This window comes from Syngnathoides biaculeatus, chromosome 3, assembly GCF_019802595.1.
Source record: "Syngnathoides biaculeatus isolate LvHL_M chromosome 3, ASM1980259v1, whole genome shotgun sequence".
In the NCBI taxonomy this organism is placed as follows: Eukaryota; Metazoa; Chordata; class Actinopteri; order Syngnathiformes; family Syngnathidae; genus Syngnathoides; species Syngnathoides biaculeatus.
The window spans coordinates 37165897-37192013 of record NC_084642.1 but is presented as its reverse complement, the minus strand read 5'-3'; the positions used below and the strand labels follow the sequence as shown (position 1 = coordinate 37192013).

At 42.6% G+C, this 26117-nt stretch overlaps 2 protein-coding genes across 2 annotated transcripts; both read left to right on the top strand.

The window, feature by feature from the left end:
• The first annotated feature begins 4364 nt into the window (after window positions 1-4364).
• LOC133497503 (uncharacterized) lies at window positions 4365-11388 on the top strand. Its single transcript, XM_061813399.1, has 6 exons — window positions 4365-4563; window positions 10002-10207; window positions 10336-10473; window positions 10827-10965; window positions 11048-11188; window positions 11311-11388. Exons 1-6 carry the CDS (start codon window positions 4444-4446, stop codon window positions 11386-11388), a joined length of 822 nt encoding a protein of 273 aa, XP_061669383.1. The 5' UTR covers window positions 4365-4443.
• Window positions 11389-11472: 84 nt separating this feature from the next.
• LOC133497502 (ZP domain-containing protein-like) lies at window positions 11473-25184 on the top strand. The gene is given in 11 exon segments (XM_061813398.1): window positions 11473-11571; window positions 11666-11744; window positions 12082-12223; window positions 17716-17853; window positions 18223-18287; window positions 18423-18613; window positions 18698-19098; window positions 19859-19958; window positions 24422-24523; window positions 24526-24619; window positions 24705-25184. Coding segments are annotated over 11 exon segments (1548 nt in total). The 3' UTR covers window positions 24842-25184.
• The last annotated feature ends 933 nt before the right edge of the window (window positions 25185-26117 follow it).

The following is a 26117-nucleotide window of genomic DNA, read 5'->3' as shown; positions in this document are numbered from 1 at the left end:
AAATTGCCACTCAGCTCACCTGTTTTAAATGAATGACTACTTTTGGTTCAAAGAAATGACAAAACCAAAAAACAGCCCTACACGAGACAAACAAAAGTAGTGATGTGCACGGTGGAAAAAGTGGTTAAAGCGTCTGCCTCGCAGTTCTGAGGACCAGGAGTTCCCGCTTGTGTGGAAATTCCATGTTCTCCCAGGGCACACTGATTTTCTCGCGCATCCCCAAAACATGCATGGTGGGTTAATTGAAGCATCTAAATTTATTGTGTTACTCCACGAGCCTGCTCATTATATTATCATATCAAAGAAAAAAAAGATTTCAACACTCATTTACGTTTAAATGTATTTATATTTAAACTGTCTCTAACACGACTGTCAAAGTATCAGATCTTGTCCTTCTCATTATGCTTAGAAATTAATTTTCTGTTTTGCCTATTTAGGATGTTATCATGCAACACCTCTCACGTTTCACTTGTGATTCGGTTGAGCATTGTTGGGCTTTCCCCAACACTTACACGTATTACACTTACACATATTTCGTCAATATGCTTACGCCACTGTCAGATCATTCCACTTATTTATGAGAATTCTCTTTTCTTAACGCATAAATGCTTTGCATACTGAATCTATTTTTCACTTGTCTTTAATTTTCAGACTGACTATCTTTGTCATCATAACTGTGACTCAATTCATATCCTGGATGCAACTGTTCTTGGGCAAGACACCAATTAATTATTCCTCGTGGACCTGCCAGCGCCTTGCATGGTTGCAGTGTCCCATTGGTGTTTGAATGCATGTGTGAATGAGTGAATGTGAAGCTCTGTTAAGCACTTTGGGCACTCTATAAAGCTAAAGTAGTATATAATTGCAATCCATCTACTGTATCTGTCCATCTCCTACTTACAATGCTCTACTTTCATCCATTCCAAATAAACTTGATTTACTTCCAACAAATAGCATGACCTCCTTGAGCACTTGGTAACTCCACAACTACTTAACTGAATGGAATATTCATTAAGGGTGTTTCCACACGACGACTCTGTTGGACTGACAATGTCCTCTCAGCCAGGCTGCTTGACAACACTCCCCTTTTCGCTGACTCCTTTTGTACAGGGACCAAATGGCCCGTTATCTGGGAGTTCCGTGCCCCATACTCCCAAAGGACTCCCCACAGGACTCCCCGAGGGACATGGTCAAATGCCTACTCCAAGTCCATAAAACACATGTAAACTGGTAGGACAAACTCCCATCCACCCTCAAGGACTCTGCCGATGGTGGAGAGCTGGCCCGCTTTTCCACAGCTGGACGAAAACTATACAACTCCTCTTGAGTCCAAGATTCAACTTCTGGATGGACCTTCCTTTCCAGCACCCCTGGATAAAACTTATGGGGACCACGACCACAATTTGCCGATCTAGAGGCACTGTCCCTAATGTCCACTCGATGTTGCAGAGGCAAGGAGTGTGATCCTAATGTAGTTGGATCCAATATCCCCTCTAATTTTTTATGTGTCTGAGCAAACACAGCAAGCTCCTGAGCGGCCCCTTTGACCATTTTGAGCAACATAAGATGTGTCATCCATTGAAGTTATATGTCTCATTAAAAGATTCAGATAACACCATTTACATTCCCATCAGAACACTTTGAAAAAAATGTTTTTGCATATTTACAATGAAAATGTCAACAAAAAATACATGCTAACCAAAGCAAGCCAACTATAACCTATGTACTATAAATTTCAAAGGCCACTTCCAACTTTATTTCATTTATTTTTTTTCACTACACAATGACATCCCCGTCTATTTTACTTGGTATAAATCTGAATTATTGCTTTCAGAATATCTTTTGCAATCCGTTTTGACCAATGAATGATACTCCCAAACAGTTTTAAGGTTAAAGTGGAATTCCTGTGGTTTGCATTAACATTGTCTCCAATAGGTCATGTAATATGTACTCTATCTTGACAATTTGATGTTAAATCCTCTCTCATTTAATAGTGTTTTGAGAAGATTTTTATCGACAATTACGAATTTTCAGGTTCTGCCATTTTCGCGAGTGACATGACCTACGTGGGCGGATGTGACGTGTTCTGTGCCGTTCCAAACGCTCGATTACACGGGACACCATTATGCCAAGCGCTGATTTCTCGGATTTATCCTCATCTGATGAAAAAATAGCAGTACTGGTTGATCGGAAAGATGAAGGAATTCTTCCATACAGAGCGGTAGAGCCGTGAGCTCTCTTCCCGCCGAGCGAGTTCGTCAGATTCCGCGTCATTCCGCCCGAAGAACCATCCGAATAGTCAACATTATTTAAATCCGAGCGGCGGAGCGAGCTCGCGGGGGAGTGGGCTCATGGCTCCACCGCTCGGTGGCATTATTTCCAGCCACAGGTTAAAATCTGTATCCAAGTATTCCTCAGTCTTCCCGATCAACCAACACTGATATTTCTTCATCAGATGAGATTTAAATGTTATATTGGTCCCGATATTATCAATACAGAATTAGCTTTTTGTCCATTGTATTGTCGTGCTTTCATTCTTGATGAGTCTGTGCCAAGATGAAATTTTTACATTAAAATCAATCTCATCCTGCACTTTCTACTTTGGCTATACAACGCATTTTTCAGACCAGACCTTTCTCGCTCAAAAAAGAGAAAATCTTGTGTAGTTTCTCCACTTTTTCTTCTATTTGGACATAATCTGACAGTTTTTGCATCTTAAAATAATACCATTTATTTTTTTTTTCATTTTCGCCATTATTATTGAGGGTAAACGTAACCACCGTGTCACACTCGTCTTCACTCTATGTTGCCCAGACCACTCACTACCTAAAGCTCTGGTGGTGGGCAGGGGGTAAGGACGCTGCCATTTTAAACCACATTGATGGGCTGCGTAAGGAATGTCACATCTGTAATTATGAGTACCCCTAACAGAGGGGGCCGACTGAAGGTAAACTAGGCGGGAGAGTGAGTGTGGCCGAGCAGCAGCTCATTGTTAGAGAGTTAGGTGATCTCCCGAACTGTTCACTAAAAAGAGACTAAAAGAACCCATTGGTGACTCTTTTTTCTCATTGCCAATTCTTGAGGGAGTTGCAGTACGTATGTGAATCGTGCCATTAGATTTAGTAACCTGTTGATTAATCACGTTACAAAATGGCAAAAACTGAATAGCTATATATTATACTTGCAATTTGGGTTGGATTTTTTTGTTGTTCTTGTTGTCCGCAACAGACACCACATCAGCAGTGTGAAATTGCACACGTGCGCATCTTAAAGGGAACATTGGTTGGAAAACAGTATCTGGTCTCCCTTCTTAAAAAGGGGGACAACAATCCCAGTTTGCCAATTCCGAGGCACTGTCCCCGATGTCCATGTGATGTGGAGGGGTGTAAACCATGACAGATCCAGAACATCCAGAGTCAGAGCGAATCTCGTTCACGCCTGGGGCCTTGCCACGGAAGTGCTTTTAAACCACCTCAGTGACCCCAATCCTAGATATAAAAGTGCCTAGCTCAGAAATCCCAGACTCTTTCATTAAAGAAATGCATGTCAGTGGAATTGAGGAGGTGTTCAAAGTTTTCTCCCCACAAACTCAGAAAATCCCGAGTTGAGGTCAGTAGCACCCCATCCCCAGCATACACAGTGTTGCTGGTACACTGCTTCCCTGTCCTGAGAGATGCGACAGTTGACCATAATTTCTTCAAAGCCATCCTTAAGTCTTTCTCCGTGGCCTCACCGAACTCCTCCATGCCCGAGATTTTGCTTTAGTGACCACCGAAAAAAAAAACAAACGCAAACTCAATCATCAAATCATGACCAAGGGTATCCTAATACAAAGTGCATATGTGGACACCCTTATGCTTGAACATGGTGTTCCTTATGGGCGACAACCACGAAAGTCCAATAACAGAATGCCACTCATTTTGTGATGGGGGGAGGGCGGGGGTTCCTCCATATAATATCAGTCCAGGTCTCAATGTAAACGTTCCATATGGATTTATTATTATTTCACTCATATGCAGTTTATGGTATAGTGCTGCTCGACAAATACAGTATTTTTTACGTTTATGTATTTGTTAGCTATCATTTATTTGTATTCATTTCTAGTGGAATCTGCATACATGATTTAACATATACTGTTCATAATGTACAAAAAGTTGAATTTGGCTTTTGAAGAATTAATTTCTATTGAGAGAAAGTGAAGAAAGAAAGAAAGATTTGGATTTCTTTTTTTTTTTTTAGTCTCAGCATTTTATTGTAATCGTGTTTGTTTACTTTTTCAGTTCAACCAGTTTTGGCCCATTGTTCTCACGCATACTGGACATACCTTTGAATTTTTTGTCCCATGTTTTCTGGGAGGTCTGGGCTTGTCTGTATATAAAGATGTCACAAGTGCATGTGAGCAGCTGATCATAGGGAGTAGAGTGACCTTCACTTTGGAGCACCATGGTTTCCACACCACTGTTTCTGCTGCAGCTGGTCCTGGTCTCATTAGTGTCTGCATCACATCACTTTGGAGGACTCACCACCTTTTCTGGAGGACGAAACACTGATGGAACATTTACAGTGAGTTACTGAATATATTGATGCAATCACCAAATATCGTGGTCTTTCTCCACAACATGAGAAGAATAGCTGCCATATACAATACACTTATTGTTTTTGTATTATGTATTTTGCTGTTTTTTAATGTGATCAACAAGGATTCTCGGATTTCCCTATAATATAAGAAAAATATTGGCACGTTCTGTACATTTATTGTTGTCGTTTTTCCCCCTTGTATTCAAATTCCCAATAAAATGCAGCCCTATGGGGGCACAAGCCAGTGCTATCTGTAGGCAGGTCCCAAGCCCGGATAAATGCAGATGTTGTGTTAGGAAGGGAATCCGGCGTAAAACTGTACCAAACAAATATGAACATTCATCTAAAGAATACCTTACCGGCTTGGTCATTGCCCAGGTTAGCGACGCCCGTCCCTGGCACCGTTAACCTGCAGGGCATCGGTGGTGGAAGATAAAGAAGAGGAGGAAAGCGGATTGAGGAATGAGAAGAGGAATGTGCAGAGCCTACAACTGAGCGTAGGGAAAAGCTCAGAAATTGGTTGAGATGATGATTAGTAGAAAGGTTGATTATTTGTGCATCCAAGAGAACAGGTGGAAAGATAGTAAGGCTAGAGTTGAGGACCAGGGTTTAAATTATTTCATCATGGAGTAGATGGGAAGAGAAATGGAGTAGGGGTTGTTTTAAAAGAAGAGTTAGCGAAGAATGTCTTGGAGGTGAAAAGAGTATCAGATCGAGTCATGAGGCTGAAATTTTAAATTGAGGGTGTTATGTATAATGCGATTAGCGGCTACGCCCGACAGGTAGGATGGGACATACAGTTGAAAGAGAAATTCTGGAAGGACTGGATTAAGTAGTTCTGAGCATCCCAGACAGAGAGAGAGTTGTAATTGGTGCGGATTGTAATGGACATGTTGGTGAAAGAAACAGGCTAATGAAGTAGTGATGGGTAAGTATGGCAACCAGGAAAGGAACTTTGAGGGACAGATAGTGGTGGACTTTGCAAAAAGGATGGAAATGGTAGTTTTTAACACTTTTTTTCCCAGAAGAGGCAAGAACATAGGGTGACCTACAAGAGAGGAGATAGAAGAACGCAGGTGCATTATATTTTTTGCAGACAATGTAATCTGAAGGAGGTTACTGACAGTAAGGTAGTGGTTGGGGAGAGTGTAGATCAACAGCATAGGATGGCAGTGTGTAGGATGACCCTGGGGGTGGGTAGGAAAATTAAGAAGACAAAGGTAGAGCAGAGAACCATGTGGTGGTTGCTGAGAAAGGAAGAATATTGTATTGTGCTGCCTTTCGGAAAGACAGGCTCTCGATGCACAGGAGAAACTCCCAGACGACCTGACTACTACAGCCAAGGTGGTCAGAGAGACAGGCAGGAGAGTACTTGGTGTGTCTTTTGGTAGGAAAGCGGAGAAGGAGACTTGGTGGTGGAACCCCAAAATACAAGGAGTCATACAAGGAAAGAGGTGAGCAAAAAAGAAGTAGGCCACTGACAGGACTGAGGAGAGACGGAAGGAATTCATTGAGATGCGATGTAGGGTAAAGGTAGAGGCGGCGAAGGTTAAATAAGAGGTATATGATGACAGGTACACTAGATTGGACACGAAAGAAGGAGAAAATGATCTCTACAGGTTGGCCAGACAGAGGGATAGAGAAGGGAAGGATATGCAGCTGGTAAGGGTGATTAAGGATAGAGATTGAAATGCTTTGACTGGTGCCAGTAGTGTGCTAAATAGATAGAAAGAATATTTTGGGAAGTTGATGAATGAAGAAAATGAGATAGAAAGAAGAGTAGAAGAGGCAAGTGTGAAGGACCAAGAAGTGGCAAATATTAGTAAGGGGGAAGTTAGAAAGCCACTAAAGAGCATGAAAAATGGAAAGGCAGTTGGTCCCGATGTTATACCTGTGGAGGTATGGAAGCAATTTGAAGAGGTGGCTGTGGAGTTTTTGGCCAACTTATTCAATAGAATACTAGCGGCGAGAAGATGCCTGAATAATGGAGGAAAAGTGTGCTAGTTCCCATTTATAAGAACAAAGGTGATTTGCTGTGCTTGAGCTGTGGGAATTATAGAGAAATAAAGTTGATGAGCCACACAATGAAGTTATGGGAAGAGTAGTGGAGGCTAGACTCAGGACATGCCTAGTAAAAGTACTACATATGCATTATTTGACTTGAGGATGGTAGTGGAAAAGTACAGAGAAGGTCAGAAGGAGCTACATTGTGTCTTTGTGGATCTAGAGAAAGACAGAATACCAAGAGAAGAACTGTGGTATTGCATGCATAAGTCTGGTGTGGCAGATAAATATGTTAGAAAAGTACAGGACATGTATGAGGGCAGCAGAACAGTGGTGAGGTGTGCCGTAGGCGTGACAGAAGAATTTAAGGTGGAGCTGGGACTGCATCACGGATCAGCTCTGAGCTCCTTCATGTTTGGCATGGTAATGGATAAGATGACGGATGAGGTTAGACTGGAATCCCCTTGGACCATGATGTACGCAGATGACATTGTGATCTGTAGTGAAAGCGGGGATCAGGTGGAGAAACAATTAGAAAGATGGAGCCATGCACTGGAAAGTAGAGGAATGAATATTACCTGAAGTAAAACTGAATATATCTGTGTGAATGAGAGGGGTGGAGGGGGAAGAGGGAGGTTCCAAGGAGAAGAGCTCGCGAGGGTGGACAACTTTAAATACTTGGGGTCAACAATCCAGAGCAAAGGTGAGTGTGGTGAAGAAGTGAAGAAACGGGTTGAGGTTCTCTCTAGGTATGAGCAGGTTGCATAGGATTAGAAATGAGCTCATTAGAGGGACAGCCAAAGTTGGATGGTTTGGAGACAAGATTCAAGAGAGCAGACTTCGATGGTTTGGACATGTCTAGAGGGGAGAGAGTGACTATATTGGTTGAAGGGTGCTGAGAATGGACCTGCCAGGCAAAAGAGCAAGAGGAAGACTAAAGAGAAGATTGATGGATGTTGTGAGGGAAGACATGAGGGGAGTTGGTGTTAGAGAGGAAGATACATTTTGGAGAGCCACATGATCTACTTGCGTGGATGTGGCATATTCTACGTAAACAAATAAATCATGGCCGATTTGTAGTGTAATCACGTGCAGTACCACCACCATCGGACACGTGAAAATGTCCTCGTGTATCGCAAAATTTTGCCATAATTCGGTTAGAAATAATCTGAGGAAGGCTCGGTGGCATATTCTGGCCAGTAAGAAAAAGAAAGATTTAAGGACCCAGTGGCTAGCGAAGTGTGGTCGCCCTGAGCCGTACGACGTATGTAAAGGTGTATTTGTGCATTTACAGTGAAGAAAATAAATATTTAATTAAATATACATGCAAGTTCTCCCACTTAGAAATCATGGAGGGGTCTGAAATTTTCATCGTAGATGCATGTCCACTTTGAGAGAGATAATCTAAAACAAAAAATCCAAAAATCACAATGTATGATTTTTTAAATGATTTCTGTCACGATACGGGGCTCAAGGGTGGACCCAAATGCACGACTCCAGAGACAGCAGACAGTACAGAGGAAACCTTTATTCGGTCCGAGGTCTGAGATCAGGTAGACAGTCCAAACAATCCGAAGTACCAGTATGGATGGGCTTACGAGGGTGGTCAGTGGACAGGCGTGGGTCGGTGTACGGAGATCAGAAGTCAGGAAAGCAGGAGTGCGGGAACGAGGCATCAAGAGCAACGATCTAGCGGAGTATTTGTCGTCCCCCGGGTCCGATATGTACTGGGTCTAATCAGTGTTCATGAGGCGCAGGTTTGCACCTTCTGATGAGCTGGCCACGCCCAGCCCGGGATGGAATCCAGGAGCATGACAATTTATTGGCATGATACAGCTGCAAATAAGTATTTGAACACCTATCAGCTAGAATTCTGACCCTCAAAGACCTGTTAGTCCGCCTTTAAAAGTCCACCTCCACTCCATGTATTATCCTCAATCAGAAGCACCTGTGTGAGGTCGTTAGCTGCATAAAGACACCTGTCCTCCCCATACAATCAATAAGACTCAAACTTGTTACATAGCCAAGACCAAAGAGAAATTACCAAGCAGCTTGGTGGAAAAAAAGTTCACTGTTGGAGCAATCATTAGAAAATGGAAGAAGCTAAACAATCTCAATCGGACTGGAGGCCCATGCAAGACCTAGTCTCAGTGATCCTGAGAAAGGTGAGAAATCAGCCCAGGACTACACGACAGGACTTGGTCAATGACCTGAAAAGAGTTGGGACCACCGTTTCCAAGGTGACTGTTGGTAATACACTATGACGTCATGGTTTGAAATCATGCATGGCATGGAAGGTTCCCCTGCTTAAACCAGCACATGTCAAGGCCCGTCTTAACTTTGCCAATGACCATTTGGATGGTACAGAGGAGTCATGGGAGAACGTTTTGTGTGTCAGATGAGACCAAAATTGAACTTTTTGGTCATAATTCCACTAACCGTGTTTGAAGGAAGACAATTGATGAGTTCCATCCCAAGAACACCATGCCTACTCTGAAGCGTGGGGGTGGTAGCAACATGCTTTGGGGGTGTTTTTCTGCACATGGGACAGGACGACTGCACTGTATTAAGTACAGGATGACCGCAGCCATGTATTGTGAGATTTTAGGAAACAACCTCTTTCCCTCAGTCAGAGCATTGAAGATGGGTCCTGGCTAGGTCTTTCAACATGACAATGACCCGAAGCACACAGCCAGGAAAACCAAGGAGTGGCTCCGTAAGAAGCACATTAAGGTTCTGGCGTGGCCTAGCCAGTCTCCAGATCTAAACCCAATAGAAAATCTTTGGAGGGTGCTGAAACTCCATGTTTCTCAGCGACAGCTCAGAAACCTTTCTGATCTAGAGAAGATCTGTCTGGAGGAGTGGGCCAAAATTTCTCCTGCAGTGTATGCAAACCTGGTGAACAACTACAGGAAACGTTTGATGTCTTTAATTGCAAAGGCTAATGTACCAAATGTTAACATTGGTTTTCTCAGGTGGTTAAATGCTTATTTGCAGCTGTATCACACTAATAAATCATTAAAAAAAATCATACATTCTGATTTCTGGATTTTTCTTTTTAGATTATATCTCTCACAGTGGACATGCACCTACAATGAAAATTTCAGACCTCTCCATGATTTCTAAGTGGGAGAACTTCCAGTATACCAGGGTGTTCAAATACTTGTTTTCTTCACTGTAGATGGAAAAAGATGACATACTCCGGTGACCCCTAACGTGACAAGCTGAAAGGAAAAGAAGATTCAAATTCCCTATAATGTTCTTGTACTGATGATTTTGGTGATTTCACCATATATATTGTCTTAAAATACACAGCCAAATCTCAATTAACAAAGGAATAACTAATTTGTAACTGTCATAAAACAAATTCTGTCAAACTACACCAACATGATGCTTAATGAGGTCCTTTTTTTCCACAGGTGAACATTAGCAACCGGGCAACCTTTGACGGATGTGGCCATGTTCAAACCATGTATTGTTACAAAGGGAACTGTGGATATGAGGTTAATAGCCAAAGAGCCATACTTGACAATAGCACCCATGCACCGAGATCCAACCACCAATGGTGTGAAGCAGAGACAGTGATCACAAGACGTGTCTCATCCAACAGGCCTTTTTCTTTGCGGTATAATTTTAATGTTCAGGTCATTTCAAATTTGCCAACTTTGTTGTTGTCCTGCAAAGAGAAATTCCAGTCCTCGGTCATGTTGCATTACACCATTATATATTACGTTCTGTTTCCAAATCTCACAGGTCAGCGAGTTGTTGCTGGATTCCAACAAGGAACTATCTCAACAGCTGGAGACTCCTGACCACTGTAGATTTGGGTACAAGATCTGACACAGGAGATCCAAATAAATCCCCAGTAATTGGCACGCTACCATTCCTTAGGTAAACTCAAAGGAACAGAACACTCTAATTATTTAAGGAAGGTATTGTCGTTCGGGTGCAAATAAATGCCTTAATTATGAAAGCTACAAAACAAATCCTCTTTAAGAGCGCTTTATATAAATACAAAAGCAATTGAGAATACATTTCTTGTCCTGTGAAATTTTGACAAATTGGTTCATGAATTGTTGTCATTTTAATTTTACCACACAAAATAAAATGTATATTCTGCTGTTTGTTTCAAAGAATAAGATTTTTTTCTTAGAAACTTAAACTAATACAATTTGGAGTACATTTCAATGTGAATAAATGACGACCCAGGAAAGAAAAATCAAGCTCATTCTTCTTTTCTCAAGAGTTCCTCAAAACTGTCCACGGATGTATAAGCTAATGGCCTTTGATGCTGATGGTGACCGATTGCGATGTAGATATGGAAAGATTCTGAATACAGAATGTGGCTCGTGCAGTCAGCCTTTTGGCTTTCACTTGGATCAGGTTTGTTGAAAAGCTAATTACAGCTTGGAATATAAATGTCCTTATTTCCTATAAATTCTTAATGACTGTAATTTCTGCAAAGGACTCTTGCACTTTGTACTACAACTACACCTTATCTGATCCCCGTGTTTATGGATTTGAGTTGGTGGTGGAAGACTTTCCACAGCAGCACGTCATACTATCGTACAGTGATGGCTCCCACTCCTCCAAGTCTCCTCTGACGGTCAGGAGAAAGAGACCAGCAGTTAATCCATATCACTGGTGGCCTACGACAACCCTAGACCCTTGGTGGCAAATTCAAACTTCAACTAATAGACAAGCGCCTTCTATGGGCTCTCCTACTAGACCAGCTCCACCTTCCCCATGGTGGTGGAAACCTACAACCCCACACCCATGGTCACATTGGCCTACAACAACCCCTGACCAATGGTGGCCACGTCAAACAGCTAATAAAGTGCCAACATTTGGAGGCTATCCAACTACATCAATACCAACCCCATGGCAGCGATGGAAAACTACAACAGGACACCCATGGTGGAGGTGGTGGACGACCATGCAGACTGCAGCAGCAGCTACTACTGCAGGCTATCCCACTACAATGCAGCTGCAAACTAGAACCCCTCAACCTTGGTGGTGGTTGTTGTACACTAAAAGTACAGTAACAACAACAACCCCATGGTGGTGGCATCATAACACACAGCATTTTCGACCTACGACAACACCCCCACATGCCTCAACTTCAGCTCTCAGCAAACTACCTTTGCAGTTTTCCTTACTGGGTAAGCATGGTCTCATTATTATTTTCTGCCTTGTGCTGTTGTCGGGACACACGCTCATATCCTACTGGTGAATCAGTATTTTCGTATTAGTAATACCTGTATATTCTGTAGACTATCGCTACTGCTCTCTTTGCACATTTTCAAATTCCTTGTGTGTTGTTAGACACATGGCCAATAAAGCTGAAAAAAATATCTGACCATGGTATAAGAACTTTTTGACTCCATAGTGATAAGCATATTCATAATTTGATTGTATGGAGTTATGGCATCACACTGACCACGATATCATTACTCAGTCTTGTATGTAATATTTAATTGATCCCTTATTGACATTCAGTGGACCGCCCCATTCCTTCATGTCAAGAGGGACTTTACATACCAAGGTTTGTATATCCAACACCCCAGAATGGGGAACGCATCTATGCAGAGATCAACAAAGAAGTGGATATCAGAGTCAAAGCACAAGCTATTTATGCAAAGTAAGTGCAAAGTCAATACAACGGTTGAAGTTATGTCACGGTATAGGGGAAGCAAAAAAGGAAACAGACAAGGTGAAGCAGGAATGCCAGTTATTATCTTAAATAAGCTGTTTAACAAAAAGGCAAAGAACGATAATGGTGGAGAATTCATCCATCCATCAATTTTCTGAGCTGCTTATCCTCACAAGGGTTGTAAGAGTGCTGAAACCTTTCCCAACCATCATCAGGGAGGAGGCGGGGTACACCTTGAACTGGTTGCCAACCAATTGCAGGGCACATAGAGACAGATAGCAGTCACACTCACAATCACACTTAGGGGCAATTTAGATTCCCCAATTAACGCATGTCTTTGGGAGTTGGGAGGAAACTGAAGTTCACCACACAGGCACGGGGAGAAAATTCAAACTCCACACAGGTGAGGTCGGGTTCAACCATTGAACCCGGGTCCTCAGAACTGTGAAGCCAACGCTCTAACCAGTTGCACCACCATGCTGCCTAGTGCAGAGTTAAAAAAATATATATTGACTCATGACATCAGACAATTAACCAAGACAGAGTCCACCAAATCAGGGAAATAAACATGGTATACACCAAAATCCAGACTAAATGAAACAAGCTGAATCTGATCACACATAAACACAATACAAAGAGGCGATGATAAAGCAGCTCGTGAAAGGAACATCCTTACGCCAGCAGGTAAAGCCAAATCATCACTAGACACAGAGAAACAGCAAAAGTCAATCCTCACAACAATAAATCACGTTAAGTGAACGGAGCATTGGGAATACTTTGTAACGGGATGTCCAGTTTGTTTTTGTTTCAGGCCAAATCATAGTTATTGTTTCCCTTGGTGGACTACTATGAGAACCAGTGTACATAAATGTATGATCAGATCATATTATATCATATGCACAAATAAAATGATGGATAGCGAATTTTTGGAATCAGAAAGCAATACAATCTGGTTGTTCAACTATTATTTTGTCTATTTTGAAAGAGGGATTGATGACCAAATAAAGCCGCTTGTAATTATTCTCAACATTATTACAAGTGAACGCAATTTCCACTCTAGGTATTTTGGCATGAAACATGAGGTCAACACACATGAATTGCTTTCCCTTGTTATATCAAATGAAATGGCAGGCTGGAACTGGTCCCCGGGTATTGAGTTTGACACCTGATCCAAAACACTGAAGTGTGCTGCAGCAATCACAGTTATCTATAGACATTTTTTACCGGTATGTATTTAAGTAATATTATATCAGTAAGCGCCTCCTTGAGCCATCACCTTATTGTGTTAGCAGGGTTTGTGTGACCCAATGATCCGAGGAGCTAAGTTGTCTGGGGCTCCATGCCTCTGACAGAGTCACCCATGGCAAACAGATCCTAGGTGATGGACCAGACTGTCTTTTCCACTCTGGAGTTGTCCATGGTGAGTGGCGCCGAGCAGGTGTGGGTATACAGTACTTATTGCCCCCCGGCTAATCGCCTTTACATTAGGTTTCACCCCAGTGGAAGAGAGGGTACCCTCCCTCCGCCTTTGGGCTAGAGGGATGGGTCCTGACTGTAGTTTGTGCCTACACACCAAACTGGTTTAGAGTGCCCACCCTATATGGAGTCCTTGGAAGGGGTGCTGGAGAGCACTCCCACTGGGGACTCGATCAATCTGCTGGGGGACTTAATTACTCATGTGGGCAATGACAGTGAGGCTGCGAAGGAAGTGTTCGTGAGAAATGCCCCCGCCAATCAGAACCCAAGCGGTGTTCTGTTATTGGACTTTTGTGCTCACCATGGTTTGTTCATATTGAACATCATGTTCAAGCATAAGGGTGGCCAAATCTGCGCTTGGCACCACGACAGCCTAGGCCAGGGGTCAGGAACCTTTTCGACTGAGGGAGCCATAAATGCCAAATATTTTAAAATGTAATTTCAAAAGAGCCATACAATACATTAACAACTAAATACAGGTGTATTTGTGCATTTATGTAAGACCCACGCTTTTACAATACAATAAGTCTCTGAATTATTTTAAATAACATTTTACGCTGTTGCTAACCAATGATGACAAAAGTACTTCTTACCATTAATGCGACTTCTGGTTGCTGCATGGGTTTGCTGATGGCTTTATAATCCGTTTCATAGGTCGTTAGATTAAGCTTCATGCAGGCTTTGAGACTTCCATCCGTTAATCTTGAAAGTAATTCAATTTGATTTGCCATCATGATGGTACAATAGTGAACAGTTCTTGCCGACAAAGGCATGTCTTTTATTCGTTTCATTTTCTTGTCTTTATGCGAAGTTGTCAAAATGTTCATTGGCAATATCAAGTACGAATGCTTTGGCATACTCACCATGTGTGAATGGCTTTCCATTTATCACAATTGCTAGAGCACCAGCAAAGCTATCTGAATTCCAACTTCAAGTTTTTGTCCAAACACAGATTTGCTGCTGACTAACTTGGATTCTGGAAAGTAGCTCTTGCGATCTGAGTTCGACCCTTCTGCGCTTGCGCACATCGACTGCCACAGCAAACTTTGGCAACCCCACTAGGACAAACTGCATCATTTGCGTTGCCTGCATGACGGAAATGACATGTAGAGTATGCCATTATGATGGCACTGCGACCTATATGAAACCATCAAAAGAGCCAGATATGGCTCGCGAGCGCTAGGTTCCTCACCCCTGCCCTAGGTTTGCAATCGATGATTGTCTTTGTGGTCATGTCAGTGGACTTATGGCCACATGTTTTGGACACTTGGGTAAAGAGAGGGGCGGAGCTTGGAACTGATCAGCACCTGGTAGTGAGTTGGCTCAGCTGGCAGGGGAAGATGCTAGTCCAACCTGGCAGGCCCAAATGTATTGTGAGGGTCTGCTGGGAACGTCTGACAGAATCTTCTGTCAAAAAGAGTTTCAACTTCCACCTCCAGGTTCACTTCATCCATATCTCGGGGGAGGCAAGGAACATTGAGTCGGAGTGTGCTATTTTCCCGCGCCTCTGTTGTTGAGCTATTGTTATAAGGTTATTGGTGCTTGTCGTGGCACCAATCCCCGAACCTGTTGGTGAACACCAACGGTGAGGAATGTCGTCAAGGTGAAGGAGTCCTATCAGCCCTTTTTGGCCTGTGGGACTGAGGTAGCTGATGGGTATCGCCTGGCTAAGCGGAATGCAGCATTGTTAGTCACTGAGGCAAATACTCGGGCATGAAAGGAGTTTGGTGAGGCCATGAAGAACGACTTAGGGTTGCCTTTGAGGAAATTCTGGTGAATTATCCGGCATCTCAGGTAGGGGAAGCAGTGCACTATCAACACTGTGTATAGTGGAGATGGCGCACTGCTGACCTTGTGATGCTGTGAATCGATGGGGAAAATACTTTAAAGACCTCATCAATTCCACTGAGATGCCTTCCCACGAGGAAGCAGAATCTGAGGTCTCTGAGGCAGACTCTCCTGTCTCTGGGGTTGAGATCACTGAGGTGGTTAAAAGGATTCTTGGTGGCAGGGCACTAGGGGTGGATGAGATTTGCGCAGAGTTCCTAAAGGCTCTGGATGTTGTGTGAGTATCCAGATTGACATCTCTGCAGCATCGCGTGGACATCGGGGACAGTGCCGCTGGATTGGCAGACTGTGGTGGTGGTCCCGCTTTTTGAGAAGGGCACCAAAGAGTGTGTTCCAATTGCAGAGGATTACACTCCTCAACCTCCCTCGTAAGGTCTATTCAGTGGTGGTGCAGAGGAGGGTCCGTCAGTATGTCGAAGCTCAGATTCGGGAGGAGCAGTGTCTTTTTGTCCTGGCCGTGAAACAGTGGACTTCCTCTTCACTTTCAGCAGGGTCTTCAGTGGTGCATGGGAGTTTTCCCAAACAGTCCACATTTGTTTTGTAGACTTGGAGAAGACATTTGACCGTGTCCCTCGGGGAGTTCTGTGGAAGATGATTCGGGAGGATGGGCCACCGAACCCCCTGATATGGGCTGTTTGCTCTGACCGGTGTCAGAGTTTGGTCCGCATTGCCGGCAATAAGTCAGACTTGTTTCCGGTGATAGTTGGACTGCGCCATGGCTACACTTTTTCACCAATTTTGTTCATAATTTTTATGGACAGAATTTCTAGGCACAGCCGAGGGAAAATGGTGGCGGGTTTGGCGGCCTCAGCATTGCATCTCTGCTCTTTGCAGATCATGTGGTTCTGTTTGATTCATCAGGATGTGATCTCCAACTTCCACTTGAGTGGTTCTATTCGAATGTGAAGCAGCTGGGATGAGAATCAAAACCTCCAAAGACCATGGTCCTCAGTCGAAAAAGGGTGACGTGCCCTCTCTGGGTCGCTGATGAGATCCTGCCCCAAGTGGAGGAGTTCAAGTATTTTGGAGTCTTGTTCACGAGTGAGAAAAAATAGAGCTGGAGATAGACAGGTGGATCGGTGCAGTATCTGCAGTGATATAGACTTTGTATCGGTCCGTTGTGGTAAAGAAGGAATTAAGTCGAAAGGCAAAGCTCTCAATTTACCAGTCAAGAAGCTCCTTCATCTGGGCGGGGCTCAGAGTAGAGCGGGTTCTCCTCTGCATTGAGAGGAGCCAGATGATGTGGCGGAGGGATCTGATTCATATGCCTCGGAATGGATGAAGTGGCTGGGGAAAGAGAAGTATATTCATCCCTGCTAAGATACTGAATCTGCGACCCCACCTGGAAAAGCAATAGAAAATTGATGGATAGATGTGGTTTTGCTCGCTTCATCAACCCAAGCTCTTACACTCTTACTGGACCTGTTCGCAGCCAAATGTGAAGCGGCTGGGATGAGAATCAGCACCTCTAAATTCTGACCATGGTCCTTAGCCGGCTCAGTGCAGCATCTAAAGTAATGCATTTTTGTATCAGTCCATTGTGGTGAAGATGGAGCTAAGCGGAAAAGCGAAGCTCTTTATTTACCGGTCGATGTACATTCCAACCCTCACCAATGGTCATGTCCTGTGGGTCATAAGCAAAACAGAAGATTCTGGATGTAAGCAGCCAAAATGAGTTTCCTCCACAGGGTGTCTGGGATCTCCCTTAGAGATAGGATGAGAAACTTGATCATCCAGGAGGGGTAGAGCTGCTGCTCCTCTGCATTCGAGGTGGCTTGGGCATCTGTTTGTGATGACTCCTGGACTCCTCCTTGGCAAGGTGTTCCAGGCGGGTCCCACCTGAAGAAGACCACAAGGACGCCCCAGGATACGCTGGAGAGACTATGTCTCTTGGCTGGCCTGGGAACGCCTCACGATCCCCCTGTAAGAGCTGGCTGAAGTGGCCGGGGAAAGGGAAATCTGGGCATCCTGCTAAAGTTATTACCCCCATGACCCGACTTCAGATAAGCGGAAGAACATGTATGGATGGATATATCAGTAAGTACCTTACTATGTTCATAAGAACCTAACAACTGAACTGCAATTGAGGGATATTCTGTATTGAGAATAATTAACAATGACAATATCTTGATTTTTTTTATTTTGTTCTGATTCAGAATACATGGCATCATCATGAGTGGACTAATAAATGTCAATAAGCACAAAACCACGCATGACGAGTTCGTCATGAGGTGGATACCCAGGCCTGAAGATGCGGGTGGACATTATACACTGTGCTTTGCTGTTGAATCACAGTCAGTCATTATTTACATTTTTTTATTCACAATAATATGCAAAGACAATTCTTAAAAATATTACATATAATCAACAGGTCGGTGACAACCACAACTGAACCCTCATATTATTATATAACTCATCACTACTACAATTCATCGTCAGTAACATTGCACATGGTAGTTCTAATGTTCATGTTGTTGTCATTGTTAACTCTTATTGTTGTAGGATTAAGAAGAAATTTACGTCTGAACAATATAACCATCTATTCAATACCAATACTGTTTATCAAAGCTTGAACGATCAATAGAAGTAAATTACACTTTTTTCATCATTTCATTTTTGTTTTATTTATCATTTAAACTAATGGGTTCACAATTCTTTTGCAGGAACAATCAAATAGTCTATCAGTCTGAAATGAGATGTGTTCTGCTTGATGCTCATAACGAGACACGTGAGTCAGGGGTTAGTGATTAGTATTTGAAAGTTATATTGTACATTTATTGTGAGTACAAAAATCTTACATGCAGTTTTCAATTCAGTTTTCAGGAACATATTTCAAAAGGTGAAAAACAATAATGTTTTGCAGTTAAAGTTAAAGTGACCTGCACTGAGTCCAGTATGAGGGTGGAAGTTGAAAAAACTTCACTTCATGGGATCCATATAGATCACCTACGTCTCAGTGATCCTGGCAACATTGAGTGCAGTCTTCAAAGACACTCCAACAGCACACATGTCATTGCTGTCATACCGCTCAATGCTTGTGGCACCCAAGTGGAGGTAACCAAGTGTATTCCTTTTGTTTTCCTCTGGTAAACCTGGGTGTTGATACACAAACTGACAAATTCACAATTTGTTTCACAGGAAGATGATGAAAATCTCATTTTCAAGAATGAAATAAATACTCTGGACAATCCCTACAACATCATCACCAGGAAACACAGGCTGGAAGTAGATTTCCACTGCCAGTATCCCAAACGAGGAAATGTGACGCAGAGTTTCAATGCACACAGGAAGACAATCACAGTTTGGGAAAAGGGGTTTGGCATGTTCATCTACCTGTTTGAGTTCTACCAAAACGACCAGTTCCAAAACATGATTAGTCCAAGCCTTTATCCTCTGGTATATATACTAGGGAGCAGGATTTACATGAAGATAGAGGCATCTTCTTCAATCAACAGCACAGAACTTTTTGTGGAATCGTGCAGAGCTGCACCGTATGATAATCCCAATTTTCGGCCGACATACTCGATCATTGAAAATGGGTAAGTTTACACTTCACCAGTAGTCTGGGTTGCATGTGCTATTCAGTCTTTATTTCTGATAATTGTACTTGAACATTTTTTGCAAAATAACATATCAGGGTTAGTCAAGGTGACATGAATTACAGCAGTCAAAATCCCTCCGAAGGCTGGCCACTTAAGGTGGTCTATTTAAAAAAATGCACAACACACTGTATGCAGAGTCAAATATGGAGATGAACGCAGGTACAACCAACTTGAAACTGTGTCTCAACAACAGCGGAAGGCAGAAAATAGTGGGTTTGCTGATCAAGAATTTAATGACTAAATTGCAAGAAGGAAAAAACAGTTTGAATGCCTGCTAGTTTTGATTTGCATTGATCGGTAGCGCCTGCCCAATGGAAGGAGCTGGAAGAGCTGGTGGCCGGGATGTGGAGGGTCCGAAAGGATTCTGCCTGCCCTGGTCCTAGTTCAAGTGGCGTGCAGGTCTTCAAGGGTGGGTATGATGGTGCTAACAATCCGCTCAGCGGTTTTGATTGTCCGTTGTAGTCTGAGTTTCTCCTCGTTTTTGTGGCAGCCTCAAACCAGACCGTGATGGAGGTACAAGGTACTGATTTGCTGACACATGACACATCAGTGCCCAAATGCTCATTCTAAAATCGCTTATAATCAGTGAGAAATTCCAATGTTCAACCACACATATATCAGCATTTGTGATCTACAGGCCATTATAATGCTAATGCAGTGGAGAGACAATGCATTTCCTTTTCTTTGCTCTAATTAGATGTGCAGTGGATCCAACAGTTCAGATCTACTACCCTGCTCATGAACACGAATTCAGGTTCAGCATTGAGGCCTTCCATTTCATTGGATTGCATGATCATGTAAGTGTCTTCAGTATCTATCCTTGTGTCTAGCTACACCACCAGTAATAGAATTAGAATTACTCTGATGCAGAAGAAAATTTTGTCCTACCAGCAACATATTCACAACTCGCATCCATCTTTTTTCTGAACTGGTTATCCTCACAAGGGTTGCGGGAGTACTTGACTCTATCCCAGCTATCTAAGACAGGAGGCAGGGTACACGGAACGGGTTGCCAGCCAATCACAGGGTGTATAGAGACAAACAACCATTCACTTACAATCACACCTTAGGGCAATGTATACACACACACACACGCACACACACACAGAGTGGAAACTTGGAACTCTGAATATAATTCATTCTTTTAGTATTCAAAGACCAATTTGTTCAATCTCCAAAACATTTTTTTCCATTGGAAATAATGTAAATGAGTTCAATCCATTCCCATCCTCCAAATAGTAAATTCCTATTTTAATTGCTGTGCATGCAAAAAGATGTACACCCTGTATTCAAACAATAAAAAATGCATAAACTTAAAGCAACTTAAATGTGTATCATTTACTTTTTTGGTTGCGGTTTGACGGCAGTGGAGGGATTCGAGAGGAAAGGAGGAAGTGTTACGCTGAAGTCACCCTCCATGATTTGACTGGATAATTCTCCAGTCGCTTCACCATTTTTTCATCTGTGGCCTTTGCATTGTAATGCTAGTCACTCTTTTGACAACATGAGATGCCTTTTATTACATTTTTATTCTTTATGGTAGTCGACATAGTCGATTTAGCCACACAATACTAGTAAGCAAGAGTCGTAACAAACACGCACACCATTTTCATACTTGGCAATTATCTCCTTCCTTGAATCCATTGTGGTTCACGCAACTTTCCTTTTTCCTTTGCTGCGTGTAGCACCGCTGTCTTTCTTTGGGTGCATGGCAAAGAAAATACTGAAAAAAAAACACATAGAGATGAACTCACAGATATGCACGCTCACACTATGACTGCCTGCTTGACTCGAAGTGGGCCGTAGCCTGTCTCGGAACCACCCCATATGCATTCAGCATTTCTCGGCTTGACTCGGCTACCCGGTCAACATGGGTCCAGCTTTTCTTGGGTGTTCGGACTCAGAGAATTTGGTTGAACTCCGAGACATTTTTATGTTGATTTTTTTTTTGGGTTGAAGTCTGAGTTGTACGACCTCCGAGTAGTATACGACCCCTTGAACGCCAGCGTTCCACTGTGTTTGTAAGAATTTGCACCCCCTCCTGATTTATTTATTTTTTTTGCACATTTATCACACACAAAGGTTTAAAATCATCAAACCAATTTTAATATCACTTACTGACAACCCAAGCAAATACAAAATGATAGATATCCGTCAGTCTGGAAAAGGTTACAAAGCTATTCCTAAGGCTTTGGGGATAGAGCAAATCGCTGTCAGAGCCATTATCCACAAATGAAGAAAACTGGAAACAGTGGCAAACCTTCCCTGGAGTCGATGGCTGACGAGTCAAAAACTGAACATTTTGGAAAGTATGCAGTATGAACATGTAAAAAGCATGGTATAAAAATGACACAGCATTTGATAAAAAGAACATTATGCCAAAGTGAAGCATGGTGGTGGCAGGGTGATGGTCTGGGGCTGCTTTTCTGCCTCAGGACAAGGACAACTTGCTGGGAAGGATGGAACAATGAATTCTACGGTGTAGCAGAAAATCCTGAAAGAGAATGTTCGGTCATCACCTCAAACTCAAACGCTCATGGATCATGCAGCAGGACATGATCTGAAATACACAAGAAACATTTTCTTAGCCGCTTATCCTCACAAGGGTCGCAGGGAGTGCTGGAGCCTATCCAGTCCCAGTTCCCAGTTGTCAACAGGCAGGAGGCATGGTACACCTGAACTGGTTGCCAGCCAATCGCAGGGCAAATAGAGACAAACAGCCTCACTTACAATCTCACCTCGGGGCAATTTAGAATGTCAAATTTTTGTTGCATGTTTTTGGAAAGTGGGAGGAAACTGGAGTGCCCGGAGAAAATCCACGCAAGAACGAGAAGAGCATCTGCATACATACAAAGTCCATACAGGTGGGTCCAGGATTGAGCCCAGGACCTTAGAACTGCGAGGCCAACACTTTCCAGCTGAGCCAAGATGCCACCCAAAAATAATTTTAAAAATTTAAAAATTAAGGTTTTGGAGTGGCCAAGTCAAAGTCTGTGTACAAATCTAATTGAGATGTTGGGTTGTGACCTTAAACAGGCTGTTCAGGCTAGAAAACCCTCCAGTGTGACGGAGTTGAAAGAATTTTGCATAGAAGAGTGGGACAAAATTCCTCCAGCGCGATGTGAAAGACTCATCACCAGTTATTGCAAAGGTTTGATTTCAGTTATTGGTGCCATTGGTGGCACAACCCATTATCAGGTTCTGATGCAAAGTCCTTTTTCATAGAGGGTCAGAAAGGTTTGGAGTTTCTTTTTTTTTTTTTTGCACCTTAGAAAACTGAATGGTCATTTAAAAACTGCATTTCCTTGGGTTGTCTCTGAGGAAACAGTGGCAAACCTTCCCAGGAGTTGATGACTGACGAGTCAAAAACTGAACATTTTGGAAGGTATGCAAATTGTTTTGATGATTTGAAACCTGTGTGATAGCTATGCACAAAAAAAAAATCAGAAGGGCTGTATACTTTTTCACAGCACTGCAGATAGGTTTTATTAGGTATTTTTGTTTTGTCCACAATAATAATATATTTTACAAAAAATGATCAAAACCAATGTTGTCTCCCCCAGTGTTTTTTGTTCAATTGATCACGTGATAGAGTGGTGATTCTCAACTAGTGTGGGAAATTACCAAATTTGACTTCATAGCTCAAAAAGAAAAATATTTTCAAGAAATATCCATCCATCCCATCCATCTACTACCGCTTATTTGAGATCGGGTCGTGGGGGCAGTAGCTTTAGCAGGGATGCCCAGACTTCCCTCTCCCTCGCCACTTCATCCAGCTCTTCCAGGGGCGGGGAAGGGGGGAATCCCAAAGTCTTCCCAGGTCAGCTAAGTAGATAGTCTCTCCAGAGTGTCCTGGTTGTCCCCTGGGTCGCCTTCTGATGATACGTGCCCGGAACACCTTGCCAGGGAGGTGTCCGGTTAAGATGCCTGAGCCACCTCATCTGACTCCTTGCAAAGCGGAGGAGCAGCAGCTTTACTCTCAGCTCCTCCCAGATGACCGAGCTTCTCACCCTAAAGGGAGAGTCCGGACATCTTGTGGAGGAAACTCATTTTATTTTTTGTACCCGGGATCTTGTGCTTTTGGTCATGACCCACAGCACATGACCTTAGGTGAGGATACGAACATAGATTGACCAGTAAATCGGGAGCTTTGCCTTTAGACTTAGCTCCGTCTTTACCACAACAGGCCAGTACAAAGTCCACATCACTATTAAATAACCGGGTCAAATATTTAAGTATGGTGAAAGATTGAAATACCATAGTTCAAGATTATTTTCCCATGTACAGTCTACATTCCCATGATAAAATAAATTTCTCAAATTTTAGTTTAATTTAAATTTTTAGTTTTCCCACTTTGTTTAAGACCATGAAACAAATGTATATGTCAGACAAATGTATCCCAAATGAACTTAAAACAATGTTCTTAAAGAGTGATTTCATCTATTCGAGGTGTGGGGGGTGGGGGCACTATTCAACCTTACCTGGCCCAGTGTTGAAAATTACAGCACTTATTAATATTGTGATTTGTGACTAATCACAATTTTTCTTTAATTTTTACTGATTACACCAAAGCGTGATTACCGCCAGATCTGAAATATCATTAAACAGAATCTTTCCTGACAAAATGACACTGTCACGAGCACGGGACAAGGGGGAAGACACAAATGCCGGACTAAGAGGCAGTGACATGGTTTCAAAGGTGATTTTATTCCAGACAGAGTTCATACACACGTAAGCAGTCCAAGAAAGACAAAGGCACAAAAACACGTTGCAAAAGGCAAGGTCCAAAAACATGAAAATGAGGTTGGATTACTAATAGGCAAAAACAAGGGTTAGCTAGACCTGGCTGTAGTGGCGCAGGTACGCTGCCTGTGACAATGAGGCAAATACATGACAAGATGCTCGTATACTCACGCAGACACACACAGTCTCATACAACGAACTGGCAACTAGCAATACAACACAAAAGGCTTAAATCCTTGGCATAATTAGCAACAATGAGGTGGAGGTGAGGAACTGCTGCCGGAGGCAGCTGCACACAAAGCAGTGGCCTGGCCACAGCCCTGACAGACACAATCCAAAGAATATTTTATGAATAAATATGTCCTGTACGCAAATCAGTTGTGTCTGTTTGACTCGATGATAACATACAGGTTTGCCTGTCACTGAGAAATTTTGTTAAATGTTTAGTGCAGTTGCAGGGAGGAGTACTTAACTACTGTAAGTTGTGTAACCACAACTCATTTGTGAATTTATGCAGGTGTACATCAGCTGTTCAGTCTTGATGTGTGAGGCAGGGAACGCTTACACCAGGTGCTCGCAGGGATGCATCAACACTACATGGACAGACACTGGCCACCGTCACGTAAAAAGAGAGCTGTTATCCAGACTCCCAACCACTTTGTTTCTCAAGGGCCACTCCGCCTTCAGAAATCACCAGAGAGTAATGAAAGCACAGGTATAATGATGTGAAATATGACTTAATTTTCTAAGAGCACACCTGCATTGGTTGCCTATCTAATTGTGTCTCTATTTCTCTCTAGTGACAAATTTCAACTTGAACCTCATCTTCATCGCTGGATCTCTTCTGGCAATTTTTGGGATGATTAGCACTGTTGTCATGTACAAAATCAAAATGTCAAGCCTTAAATATCAACGTTTGCCAACCTCTGAAAGCTAAACACTTACAGGTGCACCTGTAGAAAAACCCTTCTATATTATTCTCAACTAAAGTTTTATTTTGAGCTTGTTTGTCACATGTATCTGGGTGTGAAAAATAAGGGTTAGGGATGCACATCGATTGTTGATTGAAATGGACGACTTGCATCAAAATGATTAACCTTTAAAAATGTTCCCACATATTTGTAATTGTTGGTTGCCGACATAATGACATTGAATATCTTGTAATTGCTTGCTGAAAATATTCAGGACTTCTGCTCATTTTATCGATTATTCTACAGTACAGTGCACTGAAACCAGCATGCCAGCTGTTGTTGAGCATTAGTTTGTGACATTAATAATGAGGGGAGAGTGAGTTCAGAAATTGTTTTGTACAGGAGACTGAATATTCAAGAACACATTCTGTATTTAATGAAAGTCCATTGATACCAATATTTGGCAATCACAGAAATATATATAATACAGTATCATGCATATTCATTTTGTTCAATACATACAAAGTGTGACCATAACGAAACAAGACTGTGGCAGCCATGCTCATTACCTCAATGGCTAACTGCCCATTTTCACAGTGTTGCACATCTTGCTACTATTCTGCTCTAATTTTGTTCACTAATTTCACCCTACTTTTTTTCAGGCAATTGTGTAGCATGCTGTAATTACACTTTTCACACATACTGTACTGGTCATACAACTTGGAGGCGCAAATGAATCACATTTAAATCCCATGTCAAGTTGGAAAAAGGCCCAACCAGGTTCCTCAAACTGCAAGGTCAATCAGTAATTACTCTGCACCAGCTGGTTTACAAAGTTAATATTCTCAGCCATCTTTGTCTTTGAGGGGCATCCAGACTTAAGGCAATCCTCTACCTCCTTGTGGCCATTCTTAAAACATTTCCAGAAACTTCAAGAACTGTTTTGAGAATGTCAGATAAGCCCTGGCAGCACAGTAAAGTAGTGAGGATGTTTACTGGCCATTTGTATTCACAATCTTGTTTTGGTCATGATTCACTGCTTGTGACCATAAGTGAGGGTAGAAATGTCCGCAAATCGATGAGTAAATCGAGAGCCTCGCCTTTTTGTTCAGTTTGAGTTCGAAATGAGTTTCTTTCACAGGGTGTCCAGGCTCTCACTCACACTGCATTCTCATAGGATGCTACAGTAACTTGTTGCTGTGTGTCACCCGTGGGAGTTTGATCATGGGTGGTGATTGCGCAGATGTAGAGGAGGGGAGGGCCCTTACCTACTGAAGGCATAAATAATGGAAGAACAACTAC

Bases quoted from the DNA above. Each gene is read 5' to 3' on its own strand.
- LOC133497503 (XM_061813399.1), top strand. From the start codon at position 4,444: ATGGTTTCCACACCACTGTTTCTGCTGCAGCTGGTCCTGGTCTCATTA. The intron at 4,564-10,001 runs GTGAGTTACTGA...TTTTTTCCACAG, and splicing joins ACACTGATGGAACATTTACA to GTGAACATTAGCAACCGGGC. The intron at 11,189-11,310 runs GTCAGGAGAAAG...CTCTCCTACTAG, and splicing joins CCTCCAAGTCTCCTCTGACG to ACCAGCTCCACCTTCCCCAT.